The sequence below is a fragment of the Schistocerca nitens genome, chromosome 3, assembly GCF_023898315.1.
Source record: "Schistocerca nitens isolate TAMUIC-IGC-003100 chromosome 3, iqSchNite1.1, whole genome shotgun sequence".
Taxonomy (NCBI): Eukaryota; Metazoa; Arthropoda; class Insecta; order Orthoptera; family Acrididae; genus Schistocerca; species Schistocerca nitens.
Genome location: NC_064616.1, coordinates 284,173,180 through 284,193,817, shown reverse-complemented (window position 1 = coordinate 284,193,817; position 20,638 = coordinate 284,173,180). Strand labels below are relative to the sequence as shown.

General features: G+C 40.3%; 1 protein-coding gene across 2 annotated transcripts in view; it reads right to left on the bottom strand.

The window, feature by feature from the left end:
• Positions 1–2,214: 2,214 nt before the first annotated feature.
• The window catches only part of LOC126248252 (uncharacterized), a 338,750-nt gene continuing 320,326 nt past the window's right edge, over positions 2,215–20,638 (bottom strand). For both annotated transcript variants that reach the window (XM_049949102.1, XM_049949103.1), the window contains one exon: positions 2,215–5,827. In XM_049949102.1, the coding sequence (XP_049805059.1) occupies positions 5,712–5,827 (116 nt within the window). In that variant the 3' untranslated portion in view covers positions 2,215–5,711. The remainder of the gene's footprint in view (positions 5,828–20,638) is intronic.

Here is a 20,638-nt window from a genome sequence, read left to right as displayed (position 1 = left end):
GGAGGGCAGTCGTCGAGGGGCAGTTTGGGGGGGGAGGAGGGCAGTCGTCGAGGGGCAGTTTGGGGGGGGGGAGGAGGGCAGTCGTCGAGGGGCAGTTTGGGGGGGGGAGGAGGGCAGTCGTCGAGGGGCAGTTTGGGGGGGGAGGAGGGCAGTCGTCGAGGGGCAGTTTGGGGGGGGGGAGGAGGGCAGTCGTCGAGGGGCAGTTTGGGGGGGGGAGGAGGGCAGTCGTCGAGGGGCAGTGTGGGGGGGGATGAGGGCAGTCGTCGAGGGGCAGTGTGGGGGGGGATGAGGGCAGTCGTCGAGGGGCAGTGTGGGGGGGGATGAGGGCAGTCGTCGAGGGGCAGTGTGGGGGGGGAGGAGGGCAGTCGTCGAGGGGCAGTGTGGGGGGGGGGGAGGAGGGCAGTCGTCGCTGGGGCAGTGTGGGGGGGGGAGGAGGGCAGTCGTCGAGGGGCAGTGTGGGGGGGGAGGAGGGCAGTCGTCGAGGGGCAGTGTGGGGGGGGGAAGACAGTCGTCGAGGGGGGGAGGAGGGCAGTCGTCGAGGAGGGGAGGAGGGCAGTCGTCGAGGAGGGGAGGAGGGCAGTCGTCGAGGAGGGCAGTCGTCGAGGGGGGGAGGAGGGCAGTCGTCGAGGGGGGGAGGAGGGCAGTCGTCGAGGGGGGGAGGAGGGCAGTCGTCGAGGGGGGGAGGAGGGCAGTCGTCGAGGGGGGGAGGAGGGCAGTCGTCGAGGGGGGGAGGAGGGCAGTCGTCGAGGGGGGGAGGAGGGCAGTCGTCGAGGGGGGGAGGAGGGCAGTCGTCGAGGGGGGGAGGAGGGCAGTCGTCGAAGGGGGGGAGGAGGGCAGTCGTCGAAGGGGGGGAGGAGGGCAGTCGTCGAGGGGGGGAGGAGGGCATTCGTCGAGGGGGGGAGGAGGGCATTCGTCGAGGGGGGGAGGAGGGCATTCGTCGAGGGGGGGAGGAGGGCAGTCGTCGAGGGGGGGGAGGAGGGCAGTCGTCGAGGGGGGGAGGAGGGCAGTCGTCGAGGGGGGGAGGAGGGCAGTCGTCGAGGGGGGGAGGAGGGCAGTCGTCGAGGGGGGGAGGAGGGCAGTCGTCGAGGGGGGGAGGAGGGCAGTCGTCGAGGGGGGGAGGAGGGCAGTCGTCGAGGGGGGGAGGAGGGCAGTCGTCGAGGGGGGGAGGAGGGCAGTCGTCGAGGGGGGGAGGAGGGCAGTCGTCGAGGGGGGGAGGAGGGCAGTCGTCGAGGGGGGGAGGAGGGCAGTCGTCGAGGGGGGGAGGAGGGCAGTCGTCGAGGGGGGGAGGAGGGCAGTCGTCGAGGGGGGGAGGAGGGCAGTCGTCGAGGGGGGGAGGAGGGCAGTCGTCGAGGGGGGGAGGAGGGCAGTCGTCGAGGGGGGGAGGAGGGCAGTCGTCGAGGGGGGGAGGAGGGCAGTCGTCGAGGGGGGGAGGAGGGCAGTCGTCGAGGGGGGGAGGAGGGCAGTCGTCGAGGGGGGGAGGAGGGCAGTCGTCGAGGGGGGGAGGAGGGCAGTCGTCGAGGGGGGGAGGAGGGCAGTCGTCGAGGGGGGGAGGAGGGCAGTCGTCGAGGGGGGGAGGAGGGCAGTCGTCGAGGGGGGGAGGAGGGCAGTCGTCGAGGGGGGGAGGAGGGCAGTCGTCGAGGGGGGGAGGAGGGCAGTCGTCGAGGGGGGGAGGAGGGCAGTCGTCGAGGGGGGGAGGAGGGCAGTCGTCGAGGGGGGGAGGAGGGCAGTCGTCGAGGGGGGAGGAGGGCAGTCGTCGAGGGGGGGAGGAGGGCAGTCGTCGAGGGGGGGAGGAGGGCAGTCGTCGAGGGGGGGAGGAGTGCAGTCGTCGAGGGGGGGAGGAGGGCAGTCGTCGAGGGGGGGAGGAGGGCAGTCGCCGAGGGGGGGAGGAGGGCAGTCGCCGAGGGGGGGAGGAGGGCAGTCGTTGAGGGGGGGGGAGGACGGCAGTCGTTGAGGGGGAGAGGGATTTGCAGATTCTCCGTAGATGACACGTTGTGTTCTGGCATAGTTAACCAACACCTTTCCTTAGAATTGGATATGTGGTTGCTTGGTTGCACTCAAGTGCTCGCCTTCTGAAAGCAAGTGATGGTAGTAAGAGCTACTCACTCAGCTCACCGAGGGATGCAGTGTACTAGTATACACTTAATTACAGCTACACATGAGATTTTCTTTCTTAGTAAAATAATTTGGAATATGTATTCTGTGAAACTATTTAATCAATAGGAAAGTACAAAAGTCTTTAGTACATAATTCGCACACATTCACACAGTGAATCACAGTATTTTATTTACAGACAACAGAACACATACAGAGTACCTTATACTACTTTGTAATGCATCAGTATACAATGACATACAGTTTTCAGTCTTCAGTGCATAATGTGATACTATAGTGAGAAATAACCATACTGTACAAGACTTTTATGCATTCACTTTTCAAGTACAAAATTACTGGCAATGCTCATACATTACATAAAATGCATCTGGGAATAAATCTTCAAAAGACAGTTTTTAAAAGTTTAACATTTCTTGCATTACTTGGAAGAAATTACAAGTAGTTATAAATACTCCAGAATATATCAGTTTTCGTGAAAAAGTAAGATTCAACAACCAATGGAATTACTGACACTGCTGCTGATGAACATATTTATAAGTATTGATGTCTAAATCAGTTCCAGATTTTATTTTGTAATCAAACCCCGCCATTTTCAAAAATATCTATCATGAATTTATAGTTAAACAAAACATCCAAACAAACCATAGGTATGAACAGTTTGCACACATGGTGCTCCTCAGCCTCCAAATACTTGACTTAACATCCTTAAGCCATGTACAAATTATTATTTGACCAATGTTTGAGACTAGTCCTTCAGGAATTTACACTAGCATTTATCTATTCCAAGCTGGCATCATGTATACCACCTAGTAGCTATCAGTATTTTTTTGTCAAGGGAAAACTTGATAAATATACAAAAATTGCGAAGTAAAAGCAACTGTTCATGCTTGCACCTGTAGAAGACCAATTGTACAGAATTTCTAAGTTCTACTGCTCGACAATGTGTGTGTTACAGCTCTCAACTAATTTTAACAATGTTCACTGTGAAGTGCCATGATGGATTGGTTCACTGTGGCTGCTCTTCTTCTGAAACTAAAGTAGTTGCTTCTACCTCATGATTTTAACAAGATACTGTATATTTACATGGTTATATTTTCAATTTTTTCTCCAAACAAAGGATTTGCTGACATTTCTATGCAGTATACACAATACCAACTTGAATGTGATTAGTGCTAGCGTAAGACTGTCACTGATAGGCTACTTGCAAACACAACTCAGATAATAAGTAATCTGTATGCTGCTTCACAGTGCTGTTTTAAAAACAGTTGTTCCATTTATTAAACTATTCCTGGCTATTATGATGTGATTGGATTTATTTGTGGTCAAAACCGAAAATTTCATCCTTCTCTGTGGAGGACGTGTTCAAGGGGGTAAAACACTTGTTTCTGCATGCTCCCACACATAGGGAGTCACATGTTTGGAAACTAGCACAATTGACTGTTCTCAGTTGCTGTCCTCTGCTAATGGTATCACCCCATGGAGGAAGACTAACACCATAGGGCGACAGCAACAGTGTATGACAGCAACTGACAATGGCCAGTTGCGTTCAAATTTTCAAAACGTGTGACATCAAGCCTCTATATAGAAGCACACAGAAACGAAATTTTATTTCAGTCAGTAGCAAGCTAGGGTGTGCATCAGACAATCAAAAAAGCTGGAATCCCCCACTGCAGACTAGGACGCAGTGTTGGGTTTCGGCAGGAAATTCATCAGTCCACAGCAAAATAACTCTGGATATTTTAACAAGTGTGACATTTCTGGCCATGAAAGTTGGCATTTTAGAAAAAGTTGTTTATCAAACTGTAGCTAAAAATCATGGCCCTGTCACATTAATATTCACTTTGAACACTCTTCACAAAACTAATATCCAGGAGTGAATGGCAACAGTGTAACAGGAATGGCAGTCATTTATAAATTGTACTGAAAAACTTCATAATTTTCTTACACAATTGTGGCAGGAGCATATAGTACAGTGGTCACAATCTCGTACCCCAAGTTCCACTTACATGAGAGTTACCATAAAAACAAATGACATTTTAGACAATAGACTTATTAAAGGCAATTCAATCTTTCAAGAGAAGTATCAACTGGAAATAATATTCCCTCACATCAGCTGAAAAATCTTGTTTCCACATTGCCATATTAGAGCAATATAAATAGTACCTTGCTCAGTTGTACTACAACTAATTCAACAACACTGTTCACCAAGCAGGCTTCAAAAAGCTCTCACGTTTCTTGTAGCTGTCTGTATTTCCACTTGGGTTGGTTCTATATATGTATAAAATTAAGCTAAACTTTTATTGTGCTCATCATGTCAGATGTGTTGCTATGAGTAAGTGCTTACAAAAATGCCAAATTTCTCCATTAAATTAATTCAGGTACAGTGTTTGACTGAGGTCTATTGACATTAAATATCTACTACATAACAGTTATCAATGTATGTATTCAATTTCAGTATGTCAAACTTCACTTTATGCTCTACATATTTATTTGAAACCCTATTTCATACATCACATATTAGTTCCGTTGCTTTTTGCACTAGAAACTAATCAATTCATGAAAGAGTGCACTTCTGAGATAGATATAAAATGAATAATTAAACTGTGCAAAACTACTATGATTATGTGAAATACAGTGATCAAATCGAACTGTTTCCGCACTCTATCATGTCCATTATAAGAAACATAGCATATCATTGAGCAGTTTCAAACCGTTAAATTATTTATATGTTTACAATATGGGATTTGTTAGGGTGCCTTTGGTGAGTAACTGCAGTGTCAGTCATTTCTAGAACAAAATATTAAGAAAGTAAGTCATTATTTTTGTTTGTTTATTACATTTTTTGCATCAAATGAAATCATCTACAATTTTATTTTGTGTTAGCTGTTAAAAAGTCTTCTTTACAGTGTTACAAGTTTACACATGACTAAGATTACTTTGAAAACCTTTATTCTTTGGTATGAAGTTGGTGTAAACTCATATGGAACAATGGAAAAGAAATTCTTACAGCATTAGCATTTTCAGTGGTTTACTGTGTTACAGTATTTGATATAAGCTGAAAATGGTACACTGTCTGCTACGTTAGATTGTGGAAAGAGCTTTTCTCCAACAAGTGTTCAAAATCCATAACAAGACATACATAATTACTCTATCATTGACAATTACACATCACAAGTTTTGTCTGCTTCAAATCTGAACAGCTATATTTTACATGTAAACCTTACTTTATACACAACAGGAAAGATATTTTACATTCACACATTCACACTTTACTCTTAACTGTGTATATACATGTCAAAAATCAAGCATATCTTATCACACATCACCTCAATGTCTCTCATAATGTACAAAAATAATTATTTTACAGAGTACTACTAATACAAAGCTCATGTACTCTGTCCTGCTGGTTGCTAAGAATGACTCTGATAATACTTAGTACAGTACTGTAATATTTGCTTGACTCCTGAGAAAGACCACGATGAAATTTGACTTCATTCAAAGCATTCCCTTCAATTCCTGACAAATATTGTTCCTTGGACCAGCTGGAGAGCCATTTTTTTCAGAAATATTTCCTCACAACAGTGAGCATAGGCTAGGATTTACAATACACAGCATTGACCCAGTGTAAATAGTATTAATAGGAAAATTGCAAATCCTTTGGGTGTAGTCACTGATGATGCTGATTTGGTGTCCCTGCCTGGCACTCTTGGTGGTGCTGCAAAAAGGAAGTGCTTCATAAGCATGTATACAAATTAAAGCAGCAGTAGCAGCATTATAGAATATGAAAACATTTACAATCGTCTCATAGGGAAGGAATATGTTTTATTATGGAATAACTACTTTCTTGGCTTGCTTACTGTACTGTTTAAGTGTCATACAGATCTGGAAAGGTCACAGTGATGTTAAAAAAATACTAGAAGCTGAATATCATGGTAATGGAATACAATAGTAGTTATTACAGGGTGGCCATCAAATTGTGACAATACATGCTCTAAAATCAAAAACAACAAATGGAAAACAAGTTTTAAAGCAATTTTGTATTCAGAATACGTGTACTTCAATAAATACATGATATCCAGAGTTAAAAATAGCCATCAAATCAGTCATTTTCTACAAGATGAGTATTCTATTAGCCTCCATAGTATCTTTATGCAGAACAGTATATTTGCATAGGAGCTTAGATTCTGATGCAAGTAGCTGTTTTTGTTCTTGCTGTTTCCACAAAAAGTATATCACTGAACAGATTTAAGTCTCTCAGCAATCCTTTTGATTTTATGGTAGATGCAGAAGGGGAACTTTTTTTACAAGTGCTTGCCTTCCTGTGCCACCTAAAAGTACCAGTAAATACAAATACAGAATTAGTGCCTTGTCACCACATAACAGTGACCTTGCAGGCAGCCCTCCCTCTTGAGCAAAGATAAAAAAGCAGCCCACTGTTCCAATGAAGAGATTTATTTTTAGTGTTAGGTAGGAGTATCTTGATCCAATAAGATGCTAAGAACTATATGAAACATTCAGCCACAGCTCTATTGGCCTAGATAAGGCTAAACGTGACACTTGTGACGTGAAGATTTCACACTGATTTTCCTTTATTGACTCTCAGCATGCATATTTTTATTGTTCGCTGAACAATGCACAGGTTTTAAAATGGTGTTGCATTTAAGTCCATGTCTCACTGCCGTAATCAGTAAAGCTTCCAGTTTCAGATGCATTAGAATTTTCAAAATGAAGTGTCTAATTTACCAAATGCACTCTTCTATTTATTTTTTTGTTGCCCAGCTAGTCATTAAGTTAAGCTGTCCTAAGTACAAACTCTCATCAACTGGTTCTATTGTGCAATTATCTTTCATTGTCTTTATCACATAGTACACTGAGGTGACAAAAGTCAAGTGATACCTCCTAGTGTCATGTCAGACCACCTTTTTCCTGGTGTAGTGCAGCAACTTGATGTGGCATGGACTCAACAAGTTGTCAGAAGCCCATGCAGAAATATTGAGCCATACTACCCCTGTAGCCATCCATAATTGTGAAAGTTTTACTGGTGCAGAATTTTGTGCACAAACTGACCTCTTGATTATGTCCCATAAATGTTTTATGGGTGGCAAAATCATTTGCCTGAATTGTCCAGAATGTTTTTCAAACCAATCATGAACAGTTGTGGCCTGGTGACATGGCACATCATAATCCATAACAATTCCACCAATGCCCATGAACTACTGTGAATGGTCTGCATTTAGCTGAACATAATTATGCCCAGTAAATGATCAGTTCAATTGGACCAGAGGACCCAGACCACTCAATGTAAACATATCCCACATCATTGTGGAGCCAAAAACCAGCCTGCAAAGTGCCTTATTGACAACTTGGGTCCATAGCTCCATGGGGTCTGCACCACACACCAACACTACCATCAGTTGTTACAACTGAAATTTTGACTCATCTGACCAGGCTGCAGTTTTCCTGTCATCTAGGGTCCAACTGATATGGTCACAAGTCCAGGAGAGGCACTGAAGACGATGTCATGCTGTTAGCAAATGCACTCATGCCAGTCTTCTACTGCTATAGTCCCTAACAACCAAATTTTGCTGCACTGTCCTAGCGGAGACATTTGTCGTATGTATCACACTGATTTCTATAGTTATTTAAGCAGTGTTGCTTGTCTTTTAGCACTAACAACACTACACAAACACCACTGCCCTTTGTCATTGAGTGAAGGCATTCAGCCACTACATTGCCTGTGGCGAGAGGTAATGTCTGAAATTTGCCATTCTCAGCTCACTCTTGAGACTTTGTATCTCTGAATATTGAACTCCATAATTATTTCCAAAACAGAATGTCCCATGCACCTAACACCAACTACCATTTCATGTTCAAATTATGTTAATTCCCATCAAGTGGCCATGATCATGTCCGTAACCTTTCCACATGCATCACCCGAGTGCAAATGACAGCTCCATCAATGTGCTGCCATTTTATATCTTGTATATGCGATACTACCACCACCCATATATCTGCATATTGCTACCCCCATGACTTGTCACCTCAGTGTATTTTACTCTTATTATAATTAATTTTCATACCTGCTTTCAAACTTGCTCTACTAAGTTCTTCAGTTTACTGTAAGTTTATTAGCACTACAAGAGAACAGAACAATGTCATAAAATGAAAGTGTTCAAGTATGTTCCATTAAGCTGTACTGGGTTTTTATTCAGTTTAGAGATCTTAAGTTTCCCCAGCGCTGTTTAGAATAGTTTTAGTGACATGAAATCTCCTTGCTTCAGCCTTCTTTCAATTCTTTATTTACCAATTTCCTGGAGAAGTTTGATGGAAGCTTTACAATTGACACACATTCTTCGGTATACTAATGTATGTTGTACCAATGATTTGGTTTTCAAGGGCTGTTGGTACAGAAGTAGTTGACAGACTTTAAAAGCTATTTCAAAATAAACGAATATCAAACAAAGCAGGTAACCCATTATCCTGCACTATTTCATAATTTTGGTCATTACTTGTTAGTGGTCATTCTAAAACCAGTGTTTTACTTTGCTTAATTAACATCCAGTGTTTCTCCTATGTGGCTGGAGATCTTTTATAATGTGACTGTGGACGAGGCTGAAAGGCTGATTTTTTTTTTAAGAAATCTCCTTTCATCTGATGTAAAACAATTACAATATTCTTCTAGTTCTGCTTAACTGCCTTCCTCCACAGATATTCTTTAAATAATATTGCAAGTTTCTTTTTTATTACTTTTCTCCACCTTGTATCTTTCCTATTTAAATGCATTTTTGAGCATCTTTCTCCTTGCCTTAAACATCTTTACATACTACATCTGGTATTATTTTCAAATATTATTTCCATTCTTATGTATCTGTGCATCAAATTCATCTCCTGAAGTACCATATACAAACTTGTGACCGATTTTCTGTTTACTGTTGATGTGCTATCTTCTATCTAAACTGTTGAAATGTGGAATCCAGAAAGATGCAAGTCACTTAACATGGAAATAAAAAACTGTTAGATACTGTGGTACCTTGTTATTTGTTATACCCAAAGGAATAAGATTGAAAACCTTTTTAAGTGTATTATTTAGAGTGTAAAAGAAATCTACTCCTACCTCCTACAACATCATCATGTATTGTTAAACGCATATTTAGTATGTTTAGCCAAAAGTGGACACTAACTGTATAGGGCAGGTGTGTGTACATACAAAAAATGATAGACATCATTGAAAACTTTTGGCAGGTGTTGAAAATCCAATATAAATGGAAATATATGCAAAACAAATGTAAAGAGTTACTGATGAAAAGAATACACACATACATAACAAAAGAATATGTAACTTCCTGACAGATTAAAACTGTGTGCCGCACCGAGACGTGAACTCGGGACCTTTGCCTTTCGTGGGCAAGTGCTCTACCACCTGAGCAACACAAGCACGACTCACTCCCTGTCCTCACAGCTTTACTTCCGCCAGTACTTGTCTCCTACATTCCAAACTTCACAGAAGCTCTGGTCCGCAGGAGAGCTTCTGTGAAGCTTGGAAAGTAGGAGATGAGGTACTGACTGAAGTAAAGCTGTGAGGACAGGGCGTGAGTCGTGCTTGGGTTGCTCAGATGGTAGAGTACTTGCCCACGAAAGGCAAAGGCTCCGAGTTCAAGTCTCTGTGCGGCACACGGTTTTAATCTGCCAGGAAGTTTCATATCAGCACACTCCGTTGCAGAGTGAAAATCTCATTCTGAAAAAAATATGTAATTCATACAAGACTGTAAGCTGGTCTGTTATGGAAAGACATATGGAAAAAACTTACATGTGAAACTCTGTATAGTCATTCCAAAGTGACAGAGTTAATTACGACTGTTTTTATAACACAACATTTTCAGTTCATTGGCTGAAGAACATCAATATATGCATGGTGTTGGCTGCTGGGCCTGTTTTTCTTTTTGTAACTGTCCCCATCACTGACAGGCTAAGAATTGACAAACCTAACTGAATTATTTTTGTCTTACACCTGAAGGGTATAAAATGAAAAGCACAGAGGAATATATGTCAAGTTATTAATTGGAAACAACCCAGATCTGTTAATCCTGCATTAAGGGTGAGAATCTGAGTTATTCGAAGTTGAATTATTATTTAATGCTGCTGAAATAATCAACGACTTGCGGTGTTGAGATACAGGTTTTATACCAAAAAATACTCTGAAAATTGTGCTGATGCAGTTTAGTAAGATGGAACTCTGCCATTTCTGATCCCAAGCCTGTGGAATCATCTTGCAAGTGATGAAGGAGAAGGGGAGGAATGACAACCTCATTAAAAAAAAAAAAAAACGGGTCCATCTGGCTCCAGATGGTAGTACCCTGTGAGGTGAAATCCCAAAATCCATATAAATCAGTGAGGTAGCAGCTAGTACTCCGACCAGTGTCTGTTGGCTCTGTGAGCTCGGCTGTGATTGAATCTTGTGGAATTCTAAACTCCAGCAGAAATTATGCGAGATCTTTTCGGATTTCACCAATAAAACCAATCATCATGACAGAACAATGAGAAAGAATCCACTACCCTGGGCCCCAGTCAGTAAGACTGGGTAATAGATCTGATAATTGGAGCTTCTCAAAAACGCTCAAGACTAAGAATGTTTTACATGGAAACACTCAACATGGATACACTACTGAAACCAGGTAAATTTAAACACCTGACAAACACCGTGGATAAATTCAATATCAAATTCTAGCAATACAGAGAACACAATTGTCCGAGGAGAATCCCCTTGACTTTGAAAACTGCAGAATATACAAGGGTAAACCAGCCATAACCATTTCAGTAAGAAATCTCCAATTCTGTGGCACAGGATTTTTAGTACACAAATCTATACTGGACTCTGTAATAGATTTCACTTAAAAATCAGGGAAATTATCAACACTCATGATATGATCCGGAAACAAAGACTATACATTAATCACTGCACATGCCCCCAGTAACTACAACAGTAAAAACCCATAGATGGTAGAAGATCTTTGGGAAGATCTGGAAGAAACAACCAAACAAAATTCACACAAAGCATGTGGAAGTGTTACCAGGTGGTATAACGCCTGATTAGACTGGAAAAAAAAGTGGACAAACAAGATTGGAGAGACTCAAATTTCTGCAGGCATTTTGACCTCAAAATAATAACTATGCAATTCCAGGAAACGCACAAGAAACTATGAACTTGGAAATCCCCCTACAACACCCTAGGATCATTTCAGATAGATCCTATAGTGATATCTATGAACAATACCAAATCATGATTGTATGATTAACAAAAAAATTTTTCAAATCCAGTAACCACCTGCTCCATCTTAAATTGAAATTTATACCCAATAGATAAATCAAGAAAACCAACAGAACTTTCAGAACATACCCAGACTATGTACAATAAAAGAAGACACAAATAACAGGAAAAATTACGAAACTCAACTGGACAGAACTGTCAGAAAAAATGAAGGAACTTTTAAAATGAGGGGGAGGGGGGGGGACCCCCTGAGGAAAGGGTGGAGCACAACATGTGACAGAGCCACAGAACATTCAAAAATGGAAAGAATTCAGGATACCAAAGACCACTTCACAAATAATCTGTAGTTAGAGGTTATGAAAACGACAGGTTGAAATAGATGGAAGAATACTTCAACAAACAGAACACACACAATTTTTACAGAACATTCAGAGAAAATATGACAAGATATCAACCTCCAAGCTTATGCTTCCGAAGACAAGACAGAACACTTGAGACAAACCCAAAAAAAGAATTGAAATATTAGTGCAGTACTTTGACACATTGTTAAACTGATATAAACTAATTCAGTGCCCGCAATTCCAAACAGCCACCACACAAGGTGATCATGAAAACAATAAGGTAACAGAGCACCTGGAGAAGATGGACTGATTGCAGAAATCTGGAAATTAGCTCATGAGAACATAACACACAAAATACACAGAATCGTCAAGAACATCTGGGAAACAGAGAGGTACCAGAAGAATGGGAGTCAGCACTTTTACACTCCCTTCACAAGGAAGTGGACAAGAGAGACCCTAGCAACTGTAGAGGAATTTGTCTACTGCCTGCAACATTGAAAATTCTATCTAAAGCCCTGTTAAATTGACTAGAGCCTCAGATGAACACTCAGACAGGGAGAGTTCAGGAAGGGGAGGCCATGCAGTGAACACATCTGGTCTCCAAGAACAACAATAAAGTCCAGGAACACCACAATAACATTTGACAACATTAAGAAAGCCTATGACTCCCTAGGCAGAGAAACACTTTTCAACACACTGGAAGCAGTGAAGGTGGACATAAAAACCAGAAAGCTGACATTAACAAATACAACATCCAAACTGAGGTATACAGGATAGATCTCTGAACCATTTTAAGTCAGGACAAGTGTGAGGCAGCGAGATGGCATGTCACCCCATCTATTTAACTCTTGTTTTGGAGAAAATAGTCAGGACATGGCATAAAGAAGTCAATGGGTTAAAGGTGCCAATGATTTAGCTTCTTAAATAACAGGAAAAAAAGCCAAAGAATCTCTGGAGACAACATAAAATCTCAGCCAAAACAAGACTACAAATCTTATATGAAAAAATTCAGTACATGGCCACAACACATGCAGGTAACAAGGTATGGAAAGATAACACAAGTAGCAAGTTCCAATTCATGGGAGAGATTATACAGGAAACAGGACTGAACTCAACATCCAATGAAAAAAGGATCACAAAACTACAAAAATTATAGACTTAAACAGAACCATTACAACAAAAGAAGTATTCCACCAATGCCAAATTAATACATTATAGTATAGTAGTATTACCTGAGAGCTTGTTTGCCTCAGAAACAATAATAATAAAGAGAAGAACAAAAATCGAAGATATGGAAAATGAGAGGAAAATGTTGAGAATCTATGGGATGGACCACAAACAGGGGATCTCAATAAAGATACCAACAAAAGAACTGTACCAACAAACAGAGATGATTAAAAACAACATATAGAAATGGAGGGCAAAGTTCTGCGCGTGCACACACACATACACATACATAGGATACATGGAAAATAGCCAGACCAAGAAAATTTTTAACATAGTGACAACCAATACAGTGAAAACCAACTGGGTAAAGGAAACCATGGAAAACCTCAAGAAACTCAACATCTCCACAGATTACATGACAGACAGGCAAAAATACAGAGGAAAAAAATCTAATCAGAAAACAGTAATGTCAGCAAACACCACAATAGAAGAAAACAGGGAAAAAGTGGACAGAAGAGAGAGAGAGAGAGAGAGAGAGAGAGAGAGAGAGGGGGGGGGGGGAAGACAAATACTGTGAAAATTTGTTTCTTAGCACTCCCCTTAAGTGGAATGATCAACCCAAAAACAAACACACACAAACACACAATATATGTGGTTCTTTTTTCCTGTCTTAATTGCTTCTTTTAATTTTTCAGTGCATTTTCTCACATCTTCTGGAATATACTTTTGAATATTTTTGAATATTTTTGTTTAATCCAGAAAATTCAATTGTGTGTTTAGGAGGCCTATCATTCCCTCTAAGCTATTGCCTTCTCTTTACCAGCTGCCTTGTTCATTGCAAAATTTTCTTTTCTTTCAATTTTGTTGAATGTGCAACAGCTTTTATTGTTTGTATAAGTACCTTTGTGAAACATTTGTCCTTTTCATCTGTGTCTGTATAATATATAATTTGGAAGAAGTGGAACTCGTTGCTTAATTTAATTTGGTACACCAACCTGTTCTTAGGTAAGTTCCCACAAACATTTCTGACTTTCCGATTGACGAGTTTGCTTTGACTTTTTGCTCTCAATCTTTTGGGTCTACGATTACTTCAGATTTCAAAATTTTCATTCTTTTTTTTCCAATTTTTCCGGTTTAAAGTGCCTTATTATCATCTTTTAGTGATGATTTGCTGGCTTTCATTATCAGCTGTAGGTCTTTTTAGTGATGGTCTAGCTCATCAGAATGTGAGAATAATGGTGCCTGTATTTTTACAATTTCCATGGCATATCTTACTCTGTTCCTCTGCAATAAAACAAAGGTCCCGATTTTAATTTAACTTTAGTTTCTGTTGCATTTCAATGGCCATACTGAATCCATGTGATATTGAATTTTGCTTCCAGTTCCACTAACTTACCTTTGGACCCTAAAATTTTGCAATTTATTATTCTTAAATTGAAGGTAAGTTTAAGCAGTTATATTTCTAAGATCCATGTTATGGTCTATTTAGTGCAATTGGTCTGAACCCATTGCTCAAGTTCCTTGAGTCCACTACTCCCAACATTCTTCCACAAGGACCAGCTTATTAATATTGAAGGAACTCTTAGTTAATGTTATCCAAGTAAGACCTATCCCCAGACTGGCCAGAATTAATGTATTGGGCAGAGGGGGACTTTTGTAAAATTATTTGACAGGTTATAACCAATTTCATACCTAAAATAACCTTGGGACTATACAAAGATGGGAATCCCTCTACAGAAGTCTCATTAATGAAGCTATATGAAAGGAACAAATTGCTGCAGACCAAGGTCAGAAAATTCTATTTCCCATATTTGCCTAACGAGATTAAGGAAGATTAGGATTTAAAATCTAATTTCCCACAAGATCATTAGAGATTGAGCTTATGCTCAGACAGGGAAATATTGTCTCAAGAGATTTAGAAAACCATAGGAAACCTAATTTGGATGGCCAGGCAGAAGAGATTTGTACCCTAATCCTCCTGAATGAGAGTGGAGACAGAGGAGGATGGCGAGTAGCTAGAACAAGTTGTAATGTACGTTGTTGCGATCAGATTGTGTGTCATATTGTGTGTCATATTCTGTACATTAAACACAATCCAGCTCTCATATTGAAAAGTTGTGATCATAAACTATATCAGAGGAAATGGATTGAACCATTTCTCTTAGTAATAGCAAGTGACAAACCTCTACCTTCGCAAATTCTCAACCACAATCTGAGCTATGTCTTTTTGGATAACCTACATCTACACCTACAGCCGTATTGCACAAGCGGATGGTACCTTAATCCACTACTAATTATTTCCTTTCCAAGACCACTTGCAAATGGGAGGGGGGGGGGGGGGGGACTAATATCTATGCCTCCATACCAGTCCTGATTTCTCTTATCTTTCCAGTCATTGTGTAAACTGTACACTGGTGACAGTAGGCTCTTTCTGCAGTCAGCTGCAAATGTCATTTCTTTAAAATTTCTGTGGTATTTTGCAAAAAGAGCATCAATGTTTCTTCCAGGGATTCCCATTCAAGTTCACAAAGAATCTTCTGAACACATGTTGATTGAATCTTTCAGTGACAAATCCAGCAGCATGGTTCTGAATTACTTCTGTGTCTTCCTATAACCTGACATGGTGGGGATCCCACATATTCTAGCAGTACTCAAGAGTGGGTTAAACTAGTGCTCTATTCATGGTCTCGTTTATAGATGTGCTGCACTTCCCTAGCATTCTCCCAATAAACTGAAGCCAACCATTCACCTTCCTTACTACTGTGCTTATGTGCTCATTCTATGTCATATCACTTTGCAATCCACATCCCATAGACTCCTCTGCAAGGGATCCATGGAAAATGATAAATGTAATGTAAAGTAATAAAGAGGGACTATACAAGAGAATGGACTTTAAGGCAATATTTTAGAAAGGGAAGAGTATCTAGATGATTAAGGAAGAGGAGACGTGATACTATCAGAAGAATTTAATGGATCATTAGAAGACCTAAATGAAAACAAGACCCCAAGAGTAGAGCCACCAGCCATGACCAAACTATACCACTTGGTTTGCAAGCCATATGAGACAGGTGAAATATCCCCAGGCATCAAGAAAAAGGTAACCGTTCTGATTCCAAAGAAAGCAGGTACAGACAGGTGTCAATATTACTGAACTATCAATTTAATAAGTCACAGTTGCAAAATACAGTACTAACATGAATTATTTACAGAAGGATGGGGAAATTGGTAGAGGCTGACCATGGAGAAGATATGTTATGGATTCCAGCACCACTTGAAGCAGTAGTGACAATATGACTTAGGTTCAGGAAAGGCAAACACATATTTACAGCTTTTGTGGAAAGCCATTGACAATGTTGACTGGAATACACTCTTTGAAATTATGAACATAGCTGAGCTAAATTACATGCAGTGAAGTGGTATATACAACTTTTACAGGAACCAGAGGACAATTATTACAGCTAAGAGGCATGGAAGGGAAGCAGTTGTTGAGAAGGGAGTGATTGGGGGTTGAAGCCTATCCCTGATGTTATAAAATCTGTAAATTGGGCAAGCAGTGAAGGAAATCAAAGAAAAATTTAGAGAAGGAATTAAAGTTCAGGAAGAAGAATTAAAAACTTTGATATTTACTGATTATGACATAATCATGTCAGAGAGAACAAAGGACTCAGAAGGGCAGTTGAACAGAATGGACAATGTCTTGAAAGGAGGATATAACATGAACAACAAAAGCAAAACAAGGTTGCTGGAATGTGGTCAAATCAAACAAGGTGGTGGTGAGAGAATTAGATTAAGAAATCAGACACTAAAAGAGTATATGAGCTTTTCTATTTGGACTGTAAAATAACTAATGAGGGCCAAAGTAGAGAGGATATAAAATGTTGACTGTCAATCGTAAAAAAACATACCTGAAGAAAAGAACTCTGTTAATATTGATCATACATTTAAGTGTTAAGAAGTCTTTTCTGTACGTGTTTGTCTCAAGTATAGCCTTGTATGGACGTGAAACATGGACAATAAACAGCTCAGACAGGAGGAGAATAGAAGCTTTCAAAAAGTGGCGTTACCGGAGAATGCTGGAGATTAGATGGGCAAACCATATAACTAATGAGGCAGTACTGAATAGGGTTGGGGAGAATTGAAATTTGTGGCATACCTTGACTAAAAGAAGGAATTGGTGGATAGGACATGTCTCCAACATCAAGCTATCGCCAACCTCTTATTGGAGGAAAGTGTGAAGGGTAAAAATTTTAGATGAGACCAAGAGACAAATACTGTAAGCAGGTTCAGAAGGATGTAGGTTTCAGTAGTTATTCAGATATCAAGAGGTTTGAACAGGATAGAGTAACTTTGAGAGCTGCATCAAACCACTCTTTGCACTGAAGACCACAATGCTACAACTAATCTTCATAACTTTGTCTAGCAGTATACCATGAATACTGTATTTGAACAATACATGAGTTTTTCCTACTTATCTTCATTAACTTACTTTTTTTTATATTTGGGGCAAGCAGCCATTTATCACACCAAATGGAAATTGATCATTTCACCTATAGCTCTCAACTCACTGAGGTCTTACTGTCATTGTGGATCAAAACTATTGCACAGTACCATCAAATCATGTAAAATGGATTGCTAGGAACTCAAGTGATGGAAGTTTCTCTGGTTCAAACAACAGTTTATCTTATATTGCTGGAACAATAAAACATGTGAAGCGATTTGAAAAAGGGACATGTTATTCCAGTTTTCGTGAAGGGCTGTCTGACAGATGCACATAACTACTATGGTATTTAATCATGGACATCAGTCTCCTGTAAATTTATGTAACATATTTTGCGCCAACACATTAGGGACATTTTTGAGGCCAAACAACAAATCCTTATGACATAGATCACACAAGCAGTGATCACGTGAAGGTAATTGCTGTATTAGCACATGAGATTCGTAAGGTAGTAGAGGTGGGGTGATGAAATGTTCAACTTTTGGGTGCTGGGTGTTGTCTAGTAAACAGAACATGAGCTTATGAAATATCAGATAAGCTCAGTGAAGACTCCTTAGTAAATACAACTTTCTCAATGAGGAAAAATTATCAGATATTAAAATAGCATTAGGGTGTACCTAAGAATGTTTTCTAGAATCATTGTTAACAATGACTCCAATCAGATGGATAATGTCAGGTTGTTCACAGACAATGTTTTGTCTGTAAGGAAGTCACAAAGCCAAAACGGGAAGATCTGAAGAGGATGAACGCTTTATGCAACTGTTTGTTGAGTGTTGAACATGAAGATAGTGTATTGTGTATAAATATCCAAATACTTTTATTGTTTCACGATGCTATTGGTGATCAATCATACAAACAACCACCACCTGAAAAATATCCTGGGAGACGTGTTCAGAACAATTTACACTTAAATGATCAAATAAATTGTATCATACAAAAGACATCTTGCAGACAGGTCCATTAGAAAATTCCAAAGGAAATAGAATTCATCAATGAAGTGAAGAAGTCTTATTTAATGAAATTACCAGTTTGGTACATTTAAAATACAAGATCAGTAGGGGAGATGGGGAAAACAGACAATTTGAAAAACAGTTCAGTGGTTAAAGCTACAAGAGTGTCATTTTCCATCATGACAATGTGTTTTTGTTAAAAAAATCTGACTGCCATGCCAAGAGTAGTCAAACATGATGTTATTTCCTCCCATGCATGCATATCTCGTGCAATGACCATGACAGCAGGATGAGATAAATTTGAGCTTACATAAAAACTTGCTGACAGCTGTTCATCTTTCACACCATTCATAAATGGAATAGTTGGCCGAGTGGTGGGGGAGAAGGGGGAGGGATCAGTACATACGCACACTTCGTGGTACATCAGAAGTGGTTTGTAGAGTGTAAGTATAAATATTGCTGTATATGTGCATGCACACTGCAGTATGGCCAATATGCATCGCAAACCTTTGCATGGGTAAAATTGTGTCACATTTCTAAATAATACCTTTTGTTGAAGAAGACTAGGTGCCGTCACACACAGTCAGTTTCATGTTAGTAAGGCAATTTCTGTTAAGAGTAAAAGCTGTTGGCACACTACTTAAAGCTGGTATTGCATCATATACAATTCTCTCTAAGCTGTTTTCCTAGTCTAATGTTTAAATTATACTGCAATGGGATAATAATAATCTACACTCAAGCACTCCTGAAGGGTGTTCTGAGCAATCAAGAATTCACCAGCTAAAACTCTATCAAACCAGATGAAAAGACAAAATAATCCACAGGCACTTAGCAGGATCAGCACAAGTTCGATAAATAGTTACCACCTTTACCACAATTTGGCCACAGATACTTCCTATGTTGATTTGTGCAACCATACAACTAAATAAAACCACATAATCAGGGCTAGGAACTGGAACACTTCACATGGTGAGACAGACAAGCATACAGTACCAATTTGTGAACAAACAACCACTTATTGTGCAAATCTCGATAAGGCGTACTCCCTTGCAGATCAGGGAAACAAGTGCTGTTATAAACAATAGAAATGAGATGAAAAAATATTTAGCAATATAAATAAATTAGCAGCCAACAACACTGGTTATCATCCCATAATCAATGTATTGTCTTTTGTGGAGGGAAAAAAAACTTATTTCTTCTCAATAACAATCAGGTGCTGACGAAATTGGTTTTCCAATACTTGGATTATTTCTTAATTTGGAGGCATTATTTTCACAAGAAGTCACTTGACCAAGAAGCTTCTAAAAACACCTCAGAGTAGAAGTGCGAGTGTTGTGACTCAAAATAAAAAAACAGAGATAAACAAAACATTGTGCTCATATACAATGTTGATTAACATTTTAACACAAAACTTCTTTTTAAATACGTTAATAAAAAGAATTTACTTTAACACTTTCCCCTGTTAAATAGAAATCAACAAACAGGCAAACCCACAAAACAAAACAAAAATGAGTTTTACAACAGTCCCATTTGATTACACAATGTCTTCGTACGTGTCTTCGGTAGAGCTTTGGTCATGATGTCTGCTACCTGCTCTTCAGATGGGATTTGATGAACTTTAATTCTTTCTTCATAAAGTTTTTCACAGATAAAGAAATGCCTGATGGCTATGTGTGTGTTTCTGTGATGAAATTCTGGATTCTCTGCCAACTTCACTACTGCTGAATTGTCAATTCAGAGAACTGGAATTTCAGATAGTCTTGTTTCTCCGAATAGACAAGTTAACAAAATCATCTTGACAGCTTCATTTGCAGCAACTAGTTCAGCTTCAGTTGTAGGTGTTGCTACCATGGTTTGTCACTGACTCAGCCACAATATCACTCCTCCTGAGTAGTCTATGACTACTCCGGATGTTGATCTGCCTGTTTTTGAGCAGCCTCCAAAATCTGCACCACTGTAGCATTCCAGAGTTGTGCTCTTTCCTCTTTATGTGTATGTGATTCCATATTCTGTAGTTGTTTCCGATACATAATGAAAAACCCTTTTTACTCTTAATATGTCTTCTTTGGTGGGATTCTCGGGAGATCTTGACAGAACACTTACACTGAAGGCTAGGTTTGGTCTTGTGCCAAGCATCAGATACATAAATGCTCCAACTGCTTCTCTATATGGAAAGTACTGTTCTACTGGGTCATCTTTCTCCTACTGTGAAAGATCCGTAACTTTCAACATTGGGGGTAGAAACTGCTTTACATTCTGAAAAATTGAAATGTTTTAGAATTCATTGTGCGTAAGCCTTCTGGTG